General features: G+C 65.2%; 1 protein-coding gene across 1 annotated transcript in view; it reads left to right on the plus strand.

Moving 5' to 3' along the window:
• Positions 1-18,805, plus strand: part of ADGRB1 (adhesion G protein-coupled receptor B1) — a 79,996-nt gene that overhangs the window by 854 nt on the left and 60,337 nt on the right. Inside the window, exon 2 of the mRNA XM_073892677.1 lies at positions 11,980-12,980. Coding sequence (XP_073748778.1) covers positions 12,194-12,980 — 787 coding nt within the window. The 5' untranslated portion in view covers positions 11,980-12,193. The remainder of the gene's footprint in view (positions 1-11,979; positions 12,981-18,805) is intronic.

The following is an 18,805-nucleotide window of genomic DNA, read 5'->3' on the forward strand; positions in this document are numbered from 1 at the left end:
GTCCTCCCCCCACGCAGAGCCCCTGGGCGGGCACAAGGAGCCTCGGTCTCCCCCTCTCAGCCCTCACCCGGTAGACCCGGCACTGGCTTTGGAGCCTCCCGGAGGTTCTCTTCGCCCTGAATCGGGAATCGGCAGAGGGCCATCCTAGCGCCCCCCCCCACCCCCCCCCCCCCCCCCCCCCAAACGACCTGGCTCGTTCTATTCTCGTCTTCTTTTCCACTTGCTCGGACAGGCCGCGCGGATAAGCCGCTCCGAAGTTTGGGTCGGCCCTGCGCCCTCTCCGCGCGAAGCGGCGAGGCTAGGAGCCGGGCATTCCTCGGTCCCCATCCCCAGCGGGCAGAGGCCGCCGGCCCCCCGTCGCCGCTGCGCTCTCTGGCAGCCGCGCGTAGCTGCCTCGAGGAATGAACACGTCCCCCTCCCGGGGAGGCTGGGGGCTCTGGGCCCAGCCAGGCGCCCTCTCCCCGGGTTCCCGTGGCCCCCTGGGCAGGGCAGAGCGCGCCTCGGGCCTGCCTCGGAGGGGGCGGCGCAGAGGAGAACCGCCGCGGAGCCAGGCGGCCGTGAGAGCTAGTCCGAGGCTGCGGCTCCGAGCCCCGGTTCCTCCGCCGAGCCTCGGCGGCTCCTGCTGGGTCACTTCCCAGGCAGCTCCGAGAGAGCGCCCAGCCTGGCAGCCAGGCCCCAGCCCGCTGGGCACCTTACCCTTCCCACTTTTATTTTGGGTTTCCAAGTTTCTTGGAGCGCAAGGACCCAGGCTGGGACCTGACGAGCCATAACCCACCCCTCGTAGGCACCTTCCGCTCGGCGCGCTCCCCATCACGTCCCATTCCCCCGGGTCTGGGGCAGGGATTCCTTAGCGGCAACTCGGGAGGAGTTGAAAGGCATGAAGGCGCGTGGGTGGGCAGGGGGCAAGCACCCCCGCCCTAGAGGAGCCTCTTGGCGTAGGTGTTGGGAAGGTGGCTGGGAGGTCTGCGCTCCCACCCCACCCTCGGGACCCAAGGAGACCCTTGGTGCCCTCCCCCACAGACACAAACACACGCCCCCTCCGAGCAGCGGCCGCGCGGGCGGTGGTGCGGGGGGAACCGGAGGCTAGGGTCCCTTTTCGTATCCGGGAGGTGGTACATGGTGTTTGGGGTCTGGAGAAGCGGCCATGGCGTCTTCTAGAACCCTGAAACCTTCCATTCCCCGACGACCCCCGCAGCCGAGGAGGCAAAGAGGGAGGTCGAGGGAGGGAGCCGCTCCCTCCCCGACCGCAGGCGACAGAAACTCTGCGCCCGGACGCCGGGTGCCGCCGGGTCCGGCTTTGAGTACCCCGGCAAGGTCAAGCAGGCGAAGGAGGGGGCGGGGGCTCTTGGGCGCGCCCCCGCCCGCGCAGAGTCGCAGCCTAGGGAGGGGATGTGGGCCGCCCGCCGAGTCACCCGAGCACCCGCCACCCGCGCCGGGTCCCTAGAGGCGGACGTTGCGCGCATTCGGGATCCCGGAGCGCCCCGCGCCGAGTCCGGCGCCTTCCTTCCCGGCTCGCTCGCTGCTCCTCCGCGCTGCTTTCAGACTTGTTGCGCCTGGATCTGGGGGGCGGGGGACGGCCCGGGAGCCCGGGAGCTCGGGCGGCTGGGGGCCGAGCCCTAGGCCCGCGGGAACGCGCCCCGGCGGCGCGCGGACGGGCACGGCGCGGGGGGCTCGAGCCGGGAGTTTGCTGCCTCGGATCCTGGAGAAGGGCTCTTGTCCCCCCCGCGCTCCCGCGCGGGGGCGAACACAAGGCGATTCGTCGCCCTCGGCCTCACGCCGCACTTCGCCGACCACAGGCGGGGAGGGGCCCAGCTAAGTTGCCGAGCCCTCCAAGTCCCTTCCCTCGTCCGCAGGCTCCGGCCCCTCTCGGGCCTCGGTGGCCGCGTCCGTGCAATGGGAGCGCGGGTTATGCTCTCGGAGCCCTTCCAGCCCAGGCCCTCGGTACTCGTCCCGCGATCCAACGTGCAGGGCCCGCAGCGTGCTGGGTCTGCGGCGTCCGGGCCGGCCAGGTCCCGAGGCAGCGGCGCGCCTACAGACACTCGGCTGCGAGGCTCGGCCATAGGCGGCCCCGGCAGGCCCGGGCGAGCGGCCGAACGCGGGCAGCCTCGCGTGGCGCCATCGCTCCGCTGGCCCGCCCGCCCGGCCTGGCCCGGCCCCGCCTCCCGGAGCGGGTCCGGGGACCCGAGCCCGCCCCCTGGGAACACCTCCCGGCCGGGGCCCGGGCGGCCGGCGCGGGGCTGCGGTGGCGGTGGCAGAGGGCGGCGCGCTGCCCCGGACGGCCGGGAGAGGGCGCCCGCGCCCGCCCGCCGGGCCTGCCCGCCCCTTCCGTCTCCTTCGCGCCCGCCCGCGCCCGCCCCATCCTGGGCAGCCCCCGGCCGCCCCGCCCTCCCGCCGGGTCCTCTGCTGCCCGCCAGGCCCGGTCACTGGCGTCTCAGCCGGGCCCCGTCACCTGTCTGTCCGCTCGCCTGGCCCCCGTGCCCTTGCGCACTGTGCACAGGCGTGAGCGAGCGTGTTTGTGTACATGTGTGCCACGCACGCTTCCGGCATGTGTGTGCAGACACGCACACTGTCACATCTGTGTGCGCGACGCGGTGCAGGTCTCCTGGGAGTGCGCGCCCGGGATGGCAGGGTTCCGTTGAGCTGCGTTTCACCCTTGGGCAGGTCCTGTGTCCGCACTGTGTGCAGGAAGTGGACCCTGGGAGTCAAGCTCTAGCTGAGCCCCATGAAGACCCTGAACCTGGAGGGTTTGTGCCAGCAAACCCACACTCCTATTGTCCTCTGCAACCCTCCCACCTCCGGCCTCCCCGGCTGCAGCTGCGCCATAGGGCAGGGCTGTGATTTCCGGGGGAAACACGCATGGCCCAGGGCCCCTGTGCATCGTCCGCATGCACACACACACACTACACCTGGGGGTGCCCACGTGGGTACACTTGCACTGGGGGTGCAGTGAGGGCCAGGGGGAGGGCATGGTCACAGCCCCACACCCCCAACGTGGAGGCTGACGAGAGGATGGGAGTAAAGATGCTCTGACAAGCCCTGTGAATCAGCTCTAGGGGGTGGAGGATAACAGCCAGCCTGCAGGGGTCCAGATGTGGGGCTCCCACAGAGGCTTCCGCCAGAAGGGGTGGGTGGGTGTGGTGAAGGGAAGGGAGCAGCCATGCAAAGGCCCTGTGGCAGGCGACGGGACAGCTGTGAGGAATGGACAGGACTTGGAAAGGAGGATGAATGGCAGGTGGGGGCTTCAGAGGGAGTGGGGCCTGACCTGAGCCCTGGAGGCTTTGGGCTGCTTCCTGGGAGCTGGGGGAGGACCAAGGGGGATCTTAAAGAGGGGTGGCGATTTGGCCCGATGGACATGTCAAAGCAGTGGCGGGCGCCCCTGTGGACAGCAGCCTCACAGGAGACGGAACGCACAGCCAGTGACAGGTGCTGCCACCCACACCTGTACCGCATGGCAGACTACATCCGTCAGGACCAAATGCCCCTCAAGACCCCCCACCCAGCTTGCAACAGGAGCAGACTCAGTGCAGCATGCATGTCCCATCAAGAAAAGTGCACAGAGTACCCCTGCCCTGCGGTCTGGACCCCGCTGTGCATGCGCACATCCCAGGGTGAGGTGTTGCTCAGAGGGGAGAGTCTCCATGGGCACAGCTGCAGGGGACGGAACACGACCCCCCCCCCCGCAGGAGCCCCGAGACCTGCAGATGCGGCTGGATGCAGAGCTCTGGGCTCGGATCCCCTCAGCTGTGTGCTGGGGCTGGCAGTCCCCCAGTCTCACAGGGTGAGGCAAAGACCGGCGCTCAGGGACAAAGCGCCAAGCGCGCTAAGGCGGCACCTCTGTCCTGCTCACCCTCACTTCCCCTGCCATCCCCCTTCTTCACGTGAACCCGCACCTATTAACCGAAGAAGTGGCAATGGATGGGAACACAGGGTCTGGGGAGCAGAAGGGAGTCTCCATCTCGTGCCCAAACTCCAGGTCCTCCTGCCCCGTGTGACCGTTAACGATTCCCTAACTTGCCACAAGACAACTGCGTGTGTCTGTCCTGAAAATGGTTCAGGCAAATGGAAGTGTCCAGTGTGTACTGTGCGCCTCTGGCTCGCCCTCCGCCCCACCGTCACCTTTGGCACCTCCATTATCTTTGTGCTGGTCCCACCACCTGTCTCCTGTGCATGGATCTCTGTGCGCCCCTGCACCACCAGAAGCCAGGAGAGGCCTCCGGGGCAGGCGCCAGAGTTGGGCCCCAGCCCAGGCAGTTTTGGGAGGCTGGCTGCCAGTTTTGGGGTTCTGACTCTTGGCTGAGACGTGGGCTGAGGGTCCCTGAGGAGGAGATGCTGAGGGCTGGTGGGCAGAGGCCTGAGAGCTCTGCAGGGCCCCGCAGTGCCCCGCAGGGACCTGACCCCCACCTGGATGGGGGGGCGGAGGGAGCACCAGACCCCACCCCCTGAAGTCTGTGCCTCACCCCCGCCAACCCCTATTAAGCCCTGAGCCTGCATGGGAGTTGATGGCCCCAAGCTCCCTCCTGCTTGGCAAGGTGACTTTGGACCAGCCGCTTCTCGGAGACTCCATGACTCAGGGCCAGGAGCCCTTCCACCCTGTGCCCCAGAGTGCCGAGCACTGCAAAGGGCACGGCTGAGGTTGGCGCTGTCGAGGGCAGGTCTTGGTAAGGACCTGATCTGGCTGGAGGGGGGGGTGACATCCGGTGCCCTGGGGAATGCATGGAAGGAGAGAGAATCGGCAGGGAGAGAGTGCCCTCCACCGCCCGCTGCCCCTGCTCCCCGCCGGGGCCCAGACGAGCCCTGACCTGTCCCTGGGCCCCACCTCGCAGGTGGTGCCTCCGGAAGCCTTCCTCTCGACCAGAGCACGCGCACTCGCACACTCACATGTGTGCACGCACACACTGGCACGCCGGCACGCCGGCAGCTCACTCACACTGCAAGTGCACACACTCCCTCCCCCACACAAAGCCTCACACACACACGTCCTGGGACACACACAGTCCCTCGTACATGTGTGTGCACGCATGCTCTGCACCTGCACACGCTCCTCAGCACCCCAGCCCGTCCATCCGTGGGCCCCGTGGTCCTGCCCTGGGGCGCCGGGTCCGCTTGTCTCGGTCTCCTTCCAGAACTGGGGGAGGGGGGCTGTGGTTGGGGCCTTGAGCCCCAGCCCCTCTTTCTCTCTCCTTCTCCTTGGCTGCCCCCCACGGAGAGCAGAGGTCACCCTGGGTGACGGTGGAGGCCCTGGGTGCAGCCTCCAGCTTGGGGAGACTTTGCCCCTCCAAGCACTGGGTCGGGATGCCTGCCCTGCGTCTCCTGGGGGGGTCAGTCTTGCTGTAGCCAGGGGTGCTATTGGACTCTGGGAGCCAGAGGACCTTACTTCCACGAAGCGGTTGCAGGCTAAGTGCCGGTCTCTGCTCATCCCCCCCACACGCTGTCAGGACCTCTGCCGTCTCCGCCCAGCCCGGCCTGCCGGGGATGCCCCTGGGACCTCAGCACATCCTGCTCAGGGCAGCCCCATGACCTGAGCGTGCCCCCCAGCCCCTTCCTGACCACTTCTTCCCACCCTTCTGCTGTCTGCTGGCCCTCTCCATGTGACCTTGGGCAGGTGACCTTGGACAAGCCCATGCTCCTGGGGACCTGGGGAGCACAGATCCTGGTGTGGAGGTGTGGATAGGGGCAGCACTCACAAGCCAGCAGCTGGGTGGGCAGGCAGCGGAGCCTCTGTCCGTCTCGGGGCACAGGGGCTCACTCCGGGCACTAAGCCGGCCGACACAGAGAGGAGAGGGCACAGTGACATCTGTCACACTCGGAGCCTCAGCGACCCCCTCCTCGTGAGAGTCCCCCACCCCCGTGGGGAGCCCCTAGCCCTAGGACAGATGCCATCCCTGTCCCCACTTAGGACGCTCCCCAGGAGAGCCAGTCTGCGTGCACGTGTTTGCGCCAGACGTGCATGACCCCACATGTGCATGTGTGCGAGGGCGCGTGCATGCGTGGGGATGCAGGACACATCCGCTCCTGGGAGGGCCCGGCAGCCTCAGGTACGGCTTCCTGGGGCAGGCCCTTGCCCCGCGCCCTGAAGGACGAGAAGGGGTTCGCCGGGCAGGGGCAGCGGGGGCAGCCCAGGAAGGGCAGAATGGAAGCAAAGCCAGGAGCTTGAGTGCATGGAGTGTCTTCAAGGCCTGTGAGTGGTTCGGGGTGATGGGATTCTGGGCAAGAGGTGGCGAGGCCCCTCGGAGAGCTGGCCCCTGGCTCCGGGACCAGGGGGTCTGGGGCAGTGGGGTGGGATGCGGGGTGATAGTCTCTCACTCCTGACTACTGAGACGGGGGCTCTGTCGACCCCCTTTGTCAAATAGAGGTGAAGACTGCCTTGCCCTCCATGGGTGGGGGAGCAGGTAGGGGTCTGTATGGGGTGGCCTGAAGCAGAGCCAGCACAGGACATGCCCTTCCCAGCAGCGGACCTTCGGGTGGGGAGGGGGGCTTCCTCTCTTGGACAGCTCTGCCTGGCTTCCAGCCAGGTCCCCCCGCCATGGCCCCCGGGCCCAGGCCGGCGGGCAAGGGAAGGAGGCTTCCTGGGGGCTGGGGCTGGCAGGCATGGTGATGTGGAGGGCCTCTCAGGGGCCTGGCCTGGGGGCTCCTCAGGGCAGGCTTGGGATACCCCGCAGGTCAGCTGAGGGGTTCACCGGGAGCCTGGTTCACACGGGCTGGGAGTGCGGGCAGCTGGTGGCTGTGGGGTGGGGGGGCAAGTTCTCACACCCCACCTGCTAATGTGCTCATGGAGGGAGGCCTGCCTGGCCCCTCTTGGCCTCTCCTTGTCCTGGGTTGTCCTGGATCGATATCAGCAGTACCCCCTTCTGCCCCCACCAGACCCGACATGGCCTCCCCGGGGACCAGGCTGCCTGACTTGCCACGGCCCAGGAGGGATGTGTGGGGGCTGATGGGACCCCCTGGGCAGGCAGGGCAGGCTGCCATGGGTGGGGGTGGTCGTGCGTCCCTGGACGGCCTCTCCTGCTTGCTCTGCCGGCCCCTGGGCTATCGTTGGTGCTGGGGGTGCCCACCCACCCCTCCCCCAGTGCAGCCTCTTCCCAGGACACACAGGCAGGCACTGTTCAGGGGGCCGGGCAGGACAACAGAGTGCCTTTTGTGGCTGGCATCTGGGGATGCCATTGGCGGCCTGGGGTGGGTGGGGAGGGGATGCGGAGGCCGGGCCTGAGGTGGGTCTGTGTGTGTGCTTTGGGCCTTTGCGGGGGAGGGTGCTGAGCCTGGGGAGGAGGGTCGGAGAGACCCAAGTGGGGCTGGAGAATCATGGAGCCTGCAGGGGCAGCGTCCAGCCCAGGCCCTTGCACGGTGGGGAAACTGAGGCACCCGGGGCTTCTGCTGTCGGGGCGGGGGCACAGATGGCCTGCACGTGCATGGATGCATCTGGGACGGTGTGGAAGGTGGGCGGGGCACCCCGCGGCTGATGGTGGCCCCGGGAGCCTTGCTGTGGCCTTGATTCTGCTCCTTCTGCACGGGGGTGCCGTGGGATTGAACAGGGGGTTCCGTGGAGCAGCTTGCGGTCAGTGCTCAGGAAATAGCCGTCCCTCTCTCCGGTCCTCCTCACCCTGACTCCCAGCTTCCTGTCCCCACCTGGCACAGCCAGTTCTCTCGGGCCGCACCCCCCCCACCGTCACGCCCCTCCCATTCCGGTGGCCTCTAGCCTGGGACCCCGCTCAGACACCTGCAGGGCTCCCCTGCCCTCCCGTGCAGGCTCAGGGAGGCCTTGCAACAGGGGCGGGGCTGAAGCTGGCCGGGGGCCGGGGGCTGGACACCAGGAAAAACTTCCTGGCAGCAAAGGCAGTTTGGCCCTGAGAAGGTGCTGGGGGAGGTAGGAACCCGAAGAGGTTCGGGTGCTAATGGTCACTGTCCTTGGGAGCCCAAGAGCGGCAGTGGGTGACAAACTGCAGTCACCCAGGCTGGGATCTGGGGGACCAGTGACCAGACCAGTGGCATGTGTGTGGGGAGAAGACAGCCCCCTGTGAGCGCTCCTGGAAAGGACCGGCGGTGGCCGCACGAGAGCGCAGCACCAGGGGCAAGAGCGGAGCCTCCCCCAGCCCCTCACGGTTGGCCACAGCAGGCTCAGAGAGCCCCGACCGCTGGCAGAGGCCTGGGCGCTGGATGTGGCTGAGGGAGGGGGTCCGAGCCAGCCCGGGGCGCCCCCGGGCAGGTGCTGCAGGAGCTGCGGGAGCTGCCCGCCGGCCCTGCACCTGGTATGGAGCCGGCCTTCCACCGGGCCCGGACCTCCCACTCTGAGGCCCTGCCTTGGGCTCCTCGGGGCTCTGGCCTGGCCACTGGGGTCTCCCTAAGCAGTCCCCTCCAGGTCCCCTCCTGTCCCAGCCCCGGTGTGCATCTGGCCGACCCTCACATCCCAGGGAGCACACACTGAGCCCTGTTCTCCTTTTGCCGTGGGACCATGTACAAGCGTGTGACCCGTGCATGTGTGCGCAGACGCATGTGTACACATGTACATGTCTGTGCTTTCACATGCGTGCCCGCACATGGGCATATTCCGACACGTATGTGGGCACACAGCTGCCTCCCATCTCCTTGAGGGCCCCCACTACCCAGCGTCATCTCTGTGACCCCGGCTCCCCCTGGCTCAGGTCCCACGCAGGCCACTTCCTTGCTCTCCCTGCCTGCATCTGCCCCCAGCCGTCAGAGGGACCCCAGAATGAAGATCAAATCAGGCCCTGCCCCCACTCATCCTAGGACCTGACCCGAACAGTGTCCCCTCTACGACCCCACCCCGAGCGCCAGGGCGGTCAGGACCACCCCTGGTATGCCCCCACCGTGTCTCAGCACCACTCGCCGTGGCCTGGGATAGACTCCACTTAGCCTCCCCCACGGCTGTTACGACCTGGGGCCTGACACCAGTGTGCCCCAAGCCTGCCCAGGTCTCTGCCCGCCTGGGGCCGCCTTGGCACAAGAAGGCTCAGAGGGGCCTGCAGCTACCCGAGGGGGCTCAGCTCTCCCTGACCTGCCCCTTGCCACACCCTCACCCCTGCACGGCCCCCCACACATCCCACAGCCCAGCTGGCCCCTGAGACTTCTGTCTTCTCTCTCCCAGCACCCTCCCCCCACTCCCCTCCTCCCCCACCACCACCCCTGCCCTTCCCGCCGAGACCACTCTCCCCGACGGACTGCAGGGCTGCCCTTCCTGGGGGCACGGCCCTGCCTCTAACCCTCCCTGCCACCTCTTCTTGGTGTGCAGGACACAGCAGGCAGGCCGCCCCCTGCACCACCACGCCCACCGCCCCTCAGGTGCTCAAAGAGTGGAGTGAGCCAGTGATGATGAGGGCTGGTGGTAGGGATGCCGGGAGGACCTGGGCTCGGCCTGGCTCCCGCGGCCCTGGGACAGGCATCGGGTTAGGTGCGGTGCTGAGGGGCCAGCTCCGACTGGCAGACCAGGCTGTGGATCCTGGCTCAGACACCTGGCACCTACGAGTCCCACTGAGGCTGGCTCCTCTGGGGTCCCAAATGGAACCCTAACAAAGTGCCCCAGGTTACAGTTCGCTGCCGTCAACACAAAATGCCGGGCACAGGACAGAGCTCCGCAGAATGTCCCCACCAGCGCAGGCCACCGAATCCACGGAGGTGTGGAGCGCAGAGGCACACTGTCATCCCCAGCACCACATGGCTGAGCATCTACTTCTTCCAGATGGGATGACAGAGGCCCTAGAGGACCCCGTGCCTGACACAGGCCCTCAGGCCACCTCCTGCACCCACTCCTGGCCCCCCGGGACCAGCCCGCCTCTGCGGGAAGGTTATGGGATGGGCTGCCAGGGGCTGGGATGAGGGGCTGTGGCCGAGGGGGGCCCTTGGCCTGGGTCATTTCAGACTGTGCAGTCCCACTGGGGTCAGTGATGGGGCGCAGTGAGGTGGGCAGATGTATGTGGAGGTCAGTTTCTGCTGGGTTCTGCCAGCATCCCCCTGGGCCTGGAGCCTTAGGGAGAGTCTGCCCCCGGGCTGGGGGCTGGCTTCCACATTAGGTCCCAGCCTGGGACTTGGCGTGGGGGGGCGGGGGTGCTGCAGTGGGGGCTGAGGCTCAGGAGAGGTTTCGGAACACACTGCCACCTCTCTGCAGCAAGCCTGCAGGGGGCCGACCAAGTCTGGGATTGGCCGTAGGACCCCGGCCATGGCCTCTCCATCCCCAAAATGTGGGGGCAGGTGGCCAGGACCAGGGGGCTCTGCTATGTCTACATCCAAGTCCGGCCCCAAGTGGTCTAGAGGCAGTGGGAGACCAAGGGCCAAGTGCAGAGTCTGCTCAGCTCTGCCCAGAGGTGCCAGGATGAGAAGTTTGCAAATTCTTTTCTCGGGGCACCTAAATGTCTGCCACGAAAGAGCCCCCAGAGGACCAGGTTTGGCCCAGCTGCCCCAGATCCAGAGCCCCACTCCAGCCTCCTCTCCCCTCTAGAGTCACCTCCTGCCCCAAACACGGGAAAAACCCCAGGTCTAGCTCTTACTCTCTTGCTGAGAGAGTGAGGCTTCACCCCCCGTTTTACAGATGGGGAAGCAAGGCTGGGCGGCAAGAGACTCGCCCGAGGCCACACAGCCAGGAGGGGGCAGTCCGAGTCCAGGCACCCCGACTTGGGTCTGCTCAGGGCCCAGGGCCGCCTGCTCCCAGCTCCCTGCTCCGCCAACAGCCGGTGCAGGAAGGACACCAGCCAGCTGGGCCTGGGCAGTGAGCAGGAAGCAGTGAGTCCCTGTGGGCAGGCGGCCGGCACGTGCAAGGTCAGCAGAGGGGAGGTCGGGCTGCCTGAGGTGCCGGTGGCAGCTCTCCTTCCTCACCCACCGGCTCAGCTGCTGCGTGCGACGGACAGCTGACCCAGCCTGTGGCCTTGGCGATAGTGGGGAAACTGAGGTCTGGAGGCAGAAGGAACTTGCCAGGGTGCACGTGGTGTCGAGTCCAGGAGGGGCATCGCCCATTTCTGAGCCCAGAGCGGCTCCGCTGTCCCTGCACTAAGGGACTGGCGGCTGCCGTCCCTCCCCAACACGCGGCCAGCACCCTCTCCCAGAGCAGGGAGGGGACCCCGTGGGCTGTGGCACGGGCTGGGGTCGGTGGGGGAGGTTCACGGTGGGTTCTCGTACCCCTCACCGTGACCTCCGGTGAGTCACTTACCCTTATAGCCTGGGTCTTCCCCGCCGGAAGCTGGGGGTCCCAGTGCCGGCCTGGCAAAGAAGGGGTGAAGCAAGGGCTTAGTGTCGGCTGAAGCCTGGATGTACGTGGTTCTGGGTGGCTCCGTCCCCAGCCCTCCCTGCCCAGAGCTGCAGGGCCCCAGGGCCAGTGGGGGCCCAGGGTGGGAGGAGGGGGAGGGAGGCGGCCTGAGAGGCAGCAGTGACCCGTCTGGTAGTGTCACCGTCCTCGTGCGGTGAGGAGGCACCAGGCGACGGGCAAGCACCCCCACCCCTGGGGGATGGAGAGAGTGACTTCTCCCCTCCACAGCCCCCTCCTCTTCCTTCCGCTGAGGTCTGTGGGGTTCTCCCTGAAAGGCAGGGGTTGGAGAGGAGGAGGGCCTGAGAGAGGGCAAAGACCCAGGATGTGTCCAGGAGGGAGAGCCAGGCCCCCCGCCAGAGGCCCCCGGGGGTGAGCGGCGGCTGTGGCCATGACAGGAGCAAGCAGGCAAGCCCGGAGTCCACGGGAGCCACGCCGGGCCGCTCAGCCACACGGGCACAGCGAAGGCCCCAGTGGCACGCGGCGCCCGGCCCGGTGCTGCCCATCCCTCCCTGCTCCGGCCAGGCTGGGGGAGGAGGCCCCCTGGCCCCCTACGGGTGGACACACTGGCAGGAGGCAGACATGGGCGGACCGGGCAGGTGCCTGGGAGACAAGCCAAGCCCTACGTCAGCCGCCCAAAGCCCAGGCTGGGCAGTGGGGCCCGGCCGCAGCATGCCCAGGGTCCCAGTCTCCCAGGGGGGCTCACCCTATCCCTTCTTCTGCTCTTCTTCCAGCTACTGCTGAAGCCACAGGCCCGCGTCAGGGCCCCGAACTTTAGGAGCCACTGCTGCCCTCGAGATCATCGGAAGCGTTCCCCTCCTGCTGCCCTGCCCCCCACCCCCGGCTCCTGCCCCGCCCGGCCCCGCCGTTGCCGGACCCTGGCATGTCAAGGCCTGGCCCGCGCCTGCCTGCCCAGCCCGCGGAACCCCGGCGGCCCCGCGAGCTAGGATGAGGGGCCAGGCCGCCGCCCCGGGCCCCCTCCGGACCCTGTGCCCCCCGCTGCTGCTGGTGCTGCTGGTGCTGGGGCGCCGGGCGCGGGCGGCCATGGGGGCAGACGCGGGGCCCGGGGCCGAGCCGTGTGCCACGCTGGTGCAGGGCAAGTTCTTCGGCTACTTCTCGGCGGCTGCTGTGTTCCCCGCCAACGCCTCGCGCTGCTCCTGGACCCTGCGCAACCCCGACCCTCGGCGCTACACGCTCTACATGAAGGTGGCCAAGGCGCCCGCGCCCTGTGGCGGCCCTGGGCGCGTCCGCACCTACCAGTTCGACTCCTTCCTGGAGTCCACGCGCACCTACCTGGGCGTGGAAAGCTTCGATGAGGTACTGCAGCTCTGTGACCCCTCGGCGCCCCTGGCCTTCCTGCAGGCCAGCAAGCAGTTCCTGCAGATGCTGCGCCAGCAGCCACCTCTGGACCGAGGCCCCCGGCTGCCGGGGGGTCCCCCGGGCCCCAGCGACGACTTCTCCGTGGAGTACCTGGTCGTGGGCAACCGCAACCCCAGCCGGGCCGCCTGCCAGATGCTGTGCCGCTGGCTGGATGCCTGTCTGGCGGGCAGCCGCAGCTCCCACCCCTGCGGCATCATGCAGACCCCCTGTGCCTGCGTGGGCGGGGACACCGGCGACTCTGCCCCCGGCTCCCTGGCCCCCCGCGGGGACGTCTGCCTGAGGGACGGCATGGCTGGCGGCCCTGAGAACTGCCTCACCAGCCTGACCCAGGATCAGGGCGGGGATGGCGCAGCAGGTGAGTGCCCGGCTGGGAGAGGACCTCCACTGGCTCTCTGGGCAGAGGGCGGGTGGGGGGAGAGGGTCATCTCTGCAGGGCTACCCCGGTCACCTGCCTCTGGAGCGGTCACCTGCCCCCAGAGCAGTCACCAGCCCCCGGCACGGTCACCTGCCCCCGGCGTGGTCACCTGCCCCTGAGCGGTCACCAGGCCCCGGCACGGTCACCTGTCCCCGGAGCGGTCACCTGCCCCCGGTGTGGTCTCCTGCCCCTGGAGCACACCACCAGGGAAGCCAAATGCATTGGGATAAGGTTGCTGCATGTGTGTGCTGCGGGCGGGCGGCCTGAGGACTTTGTCCTGGGTCCCAGGGTCCGCGTGCCTGGTGCCTGGGAGGGACCTGCTGAGCGTCAGTGAAGGGATGAACGACGGATTTCCCCCAGGATGAAGGAATGTTAATTCCTGGCTTGGGGAGGGTCCTTCCATCTTTGCAGGCAGATGTGCTAAGGGGCAGTGGGCTGCTCTGGCCTGCAGCGGGGTCTGTGGGGCCTCTGGGGACTCGGGCTACACGGAGGAAAAGTGAGCCGAGTGGGCTGTTTGGAGATGTGTTCGGGAGCTGAAATTTGGGGACTGAAGGTGGTTCGGCCACACCAAGCATGTAGCCAGCAGCTGGTTACGGTGCGCCTGCAAGGTGCTGCGGGCACCAGGGACATGCAGTGAAAACAACAAAGACCCGTTGTCAAGAGGCTGCCTTCAGGGCAGAGGAAGGGGCCAACAGTCACAAGGGAGCTCATCGGGAAACAATGCCGGGGAAGGGTCTGTGGTGGGCTGGGGTCTCTGTTTCACCAGGAGGTTGGGGGTCACCTGGACCAGGGAGCCGTGTTCAAGATTCCAGGAGGGGCACGCTGAGCCCCAAGGGTGTCGAAGGGCATTGCAGGCTGCGGGCGGGGTGGACGTGTGCTGGGCATCCCAGCGGAGGGCTGGTGGGTCCTGTGCAGTTCTCGGCCTTCGGAGCATCTTGGCTTCTCCTCAGAGAGCTGGATGCCCGTGCGGGAGGATGTGACTGGGGGAATGGGGCGCCGGTGGGGCTCGGTGGGCAGTCCTGGGCAGGTTTGGTAGTGGAAGCCCCCTGGCAGAATGCCCGGGGTTTCGCGGGAGCATCCGGGAGGCTGGAGCTGTGGCCGGAACAGGGAGGCAGCAGGGGACAGCTCTTCTCAGACTGCTGAATGGCATGCAGGCCAGGCAGCTGAATACAGGCGCCGAGCATCCAAGGGCTGGGCCCGGCTGGGGGTTTCACGCTGGGCAGGTCACTGTGGGGCCAGGTGACATTGTCCAGGGCCCTTGGCCAATGAGGTCAGCGGACTGCTCCGAACCAAGTCTTTAAAGGCAGAAAATAAGTTACAAGAGGTTTCAAAGGAAGCCAGTTATCTGGGAACACAGTTCCAATCATGGCCCCCGGCTGTACATCCCAGAACGTCTGGGAAGCAGTGAGCATTGCTGGAGAGGAGCAGAGGAAAGGGGGAAGCCACTGCCTCTCCCGTGGTCTCAGGAGGAGGAAGGCAGAGAGAGCCCCTGGGCGGTGGGGGCAGATGGGGTGTCCAGGAAACCAGCACAAATGCCCTGGGGACATTAGATGTGTGTGGGGGGGGGGGGCGCCCAGAACCAAGGTAAGAGGCTAGAAGGGCTGACCTTTGGGCTGGGCAAGATATAGGTCGCTGTGACTTTGGCTTGGGCAGCTTCCGTGGTGAGGCTGGAGGTGGTCCTCGGGGGATGAGGAGGAACAGAGCAGCCGGGCAGGAGCTGGTTTGGGGGGTGGGCGGATGATGCAGGGCAGGGCCGGGCCCTGGCCTGGCCTGTAGTCTTGCTCTGCTACTCCCCAGTGGTCATATACTCCCTGAGCTTTCATTTCTTTGTCTGCAAGGAAGGACTGTGGTGCCACATTGGGTTTGACGGCCCCAGGGCCCGGCCCACCGTGGCAGCTATGCATAAGAGCTGGTCTGTGTTAGCCTCGCAGGGCTTTAAGCATCAGAGTGACACGCGCTGGTGGTCCTTGGGCTGTCAATGCAGAAGGGCGCTGGAGCTCAGAGCAGGAGTTGGGGACAGGGCGGTGGCCACGGCAGGCACCCTGGAGGGAGCTGATGCTAGCCTGGCAGGGTGGGAGGAGGAGGACCTGGGGAGGTAGAAGCTGACAGTTGTGCTGATATGCAGGACGTGGGGAAGGAGATGACTAGAACACCCCCAAATTTCCAGCCAGGAGCTGGAGAAGCACGGGGTGGGGTTGCAATGGGGAGGAAGACCCAGAGGTCAGAGTGAGACTTCAGTGTGGGATTGCCGGGGGTTCCCCAGGTGGGGTTGTCATTTGAGCAGGGCACTCTGGGATCTGGAGCACCAGCCCAGGACCAGGTCAGCCTGACCCGCACTCACTGGGAGTCCTGAGCCAATCCCAGAAGCTCTGTTGGCCCCTCAGGCCGCTTGTCTTTAAAATGGAAAGAGCAAAAATAATCTTTCCTTGATTGCTTGAGGAATGAAGATCGGGTAGAAGCGATTTTGTGCAAAAAAGATGCCAGCAACAAAATACCAATGCCCATGTCCATCATTAGGTGGGGGACAGAGGGCTTGGGGGGCAGGCTGCCGGAGGAGGAGCACTTGGGGACAGAGGCTGGGCAATCGGGGCTCGCACGGGAGATGCTAAAGAAGGAAATGTTTGGAAGTGGTATTCAGAAGAGGACAGGAAGATGTGTGTGTTTCCACTCGTGTTCACACCTCCATGTGCACATGTGCAAGGACGTGTGCGCTGTATCGTGTGTGTATGCGTGTCGTGCATTGTGTGAGCACTGTGCTTGTGCGTCTGCGGATACAAGTGTGTGCACACATATGAGTGCATGCATTGTATATGTGCAATTGTGTGTGCATGTGTGTGCCCATGTGTATGTGCAGGATATTGAGCATGCACAGGTGCACGTTCACGCCTACATGTGTGTACACGCGTGTGCATGCTGGTGTGAACAGTACATGTGTGTACCTGTGCTTGTGTGTGAGCCCATGCGAGTGAGTACTCATGGCATGTACACATGTTCAAGCATGCATGTGTACACACGTGTGCACAGCTGGTGTGCACAGTACACCTGTGTACATTGTGCTTGTGTGTGAGCACTCACAGTATGTACACATAGTCAAGCATGTGTGTACATGTTTGCACAGCTGGTGTGCACGTGTGAGCACACGCGGTATGTGCATGTGTGTGAGCACTCACGGTGTGCACGTGTGTTCATGCATGCATGTGTGCATGGCTGGTATGTACGGTATACTGTGTGTACATTGTGCTTGTGTGTGAGCACTCACGGTGTGTATGCATGTTCAAGCACGTGTGTGTACGTGTGTGCACGGCTGTGTGCATATGTGCAAGTGTGTGAGCACTCGCCATATGTATGTGTGTTTATGCATGTATGTGTACACGTGTGCAAGGCGGGTGTGTACATTGTGTTCATGTGTGAGCGTGTGTATGTGAACACTCATGGTATGTGATCATATTCGTGCATGCATGTGTATGCACATGTGCACGGCTGGTGTGCACAGTACACCGTGTGTACATTGTGCTCACGTGTGAGCATATGCGTGTGAACACTCACAGTATGTACGTGTGTTCAAGCATGCATGTGTGTGCACGTGTGCGCGGCTGGTGTGCAGAGTACACCGTGTGTACATTGTGCTCATGTGTGAGCGTGCATGTGAACACTCAGTAAGTACGCGTGTTCAAGCATGCATGTGTACGCACGTGTTCATGGCTGGTGTGCACAGTACACCGTGTGTACATTGTGCTCGTGTATGAGCCTGTGCGTGTGAACACTCACAGTATGTACGCGTGTTCAAGCATGCATGTGTACGCACGTGTGCGCGGCTGGTGTGCACAGTACACTGTGTGTACATTGTGCTCGTATGTGAGCCTGCGTGTGAACACTCACAGTATGTACGTGTGTTCAAGCATGCATGTGTATGCACATGTGTGCAGCTGGTGTGCACAGTACACCATGTGTACATTGTGCTTGTGTGTGAGCGTATGCACGTGAACACTCACAGTATGTACGCGTGTTCAAGCATGCATATGTACGCACGTGTGCGTGGCTGGTGTGCACAGTACACCGTGTGTACATTGTGCTTGTGTGTGAGCGTGCGTGTGAACACTCACCGTATGTACGCGTGTTCAAGCACGGATGTGTACACACGTGTGCGCAGCTGGTGTGCACAGTACACCGTGTGTACATTGTGCTCATGTGTGAGCATGTGTGTGTGAGCGCTCACGGTACACACGCGCCGCCGAGCATGTGTGCATTCTGAGGCTGGGCTCCGTGCAGGGCCAATTCCAGCGCTCCTGACAAAGGGCAGTGCCGCGGCTGTGTGGCCGGGGCTGGCGGTCTCGTGGGAAGACGATTTGGAGAGTGTGGGCTGGGACTGCCCGCCATGTGGAGGAGGGGGCTCACCTGCGCTGGGCAAGGTTGGCCAGCTGGTGGTCACCGGGCCCAGAGGCAGCTCCCACCTCAGGACATGTCCCTGGACCCGGAATGCCCTGGTGCTTCTGGGACCTTGGGAATAAAAGCTCTCGTAGCAGTATTAACAGCAGCGGTGTCTTGAGGGTTTCCTTTGTGCCGGAAGCATCCACACATTAACGAGTTTACTCTTTCTAGCAGCCCATGAGATAGGCCCACCAAGCACCCTCCTGCCCCTGGGCCTTTGCGCTGGCTGTTCCTTTTGCCTGGAACACTCATCCCCGGATACCTGCAGGGCTCTTGGTCTCAAGTTCTTGCCCAGACACCACCTTCTCGGCAAACCCTGGCCGTGCTGTGTCAAACAGCGGCAGCCCGAGCCCCCCTCTCCAGCCCCACATGCTGTCCCTTTCTTTCCACAGCATGTATCGCCCGTGAACACACTGATAACTTGCTGATTTTGTTGGGTCCCTGCCCCATCCTCTGTCTCCGCTCGGGTGTAGGCACCACCTGGCTCACCACGTAGCCCCCAGCGTGCGGAACAGTGCCCGGCGCGGGGCAGGCCCGTGATGAGTGCTCCTTCACTGGAATAAGGCACAGAGACATTGGGGCAACAGCCGGGGTCACACAGCTTGGCAGGGGTGGGCTGGCCACAGGGCCAACTCATGGCTCCCGGGTGGCATGCGTGGGGGCTTCTCCTACAACATGCTTTGCTGGGAAGCTGGCACTCCTGTGTGCACATGTGGGCAGCTCATGGACCGGGGAGGTGCCGCAGCCCCTCGGAAGACACGCAGCCGAGCCAGGCGGGTGCCAGACCCCAGATCTCGTCCGCTGAGCCAGGTGCCCCGGGCGCTCCAACCCCTCACGCTGGCCAGGGGAGGCCGGGGCAGGCCCGGCCCTCCATCTGCACCCCAAGAAGGCCGTGCATGGCGGCGCCGGGAGCCTGGCCAGCCCGTGGCCCATTTTCCGCCCCCCCCCCCACCACCCGGCCTGTCCAAATGCCACATGGCTGCGTCACGCCTCCGACCTGGTGAGCGCTTCTCAGGCCAGAGCAACTGTTCCCTGTCCTCCCCGCTGCCCGCCTGCTGCCCCGCGCCGGGGTCTCTCGGGGCCGGTGCCCACGCCTCGTCCCCCCGTCTCTCTCCCACAGTCTCTCTCTGCGTTTTTCCGCCTCTGGTGAGATGGGGCCATTTCTCTCAAGGATTGTTTTAAATATTCATGTTTTAATTAAAGAATTTTATTGCAGAAGCGACACATAAGATAATGAAAAAGCAGCATCCTGGGGGCTGGGAGCAAGAGTGTGTGTGTGTGCGTGCGTGTGTGTGTCCCTGTGTGTCCCCATGTGTCCCTGTGTGTGTTCCCATGTG

This window comes from Callorhinus ursinus, unplaced genomic scaffold, assembly GCF_003265705.2.
Source record: "Callorhinus ursinus isolate GAN/ISIS: 27379988/994484 unplaced genomic scaffold, GSC_fseal_2.0 scaffold5, whole genome shotgun sequence".
Lineage (NCBI taxonomy): Eukaryota > Metazoa > Chordata > Mammalia > Carnivora > Otariidae > Callorhinus > Callorhinus ursinus.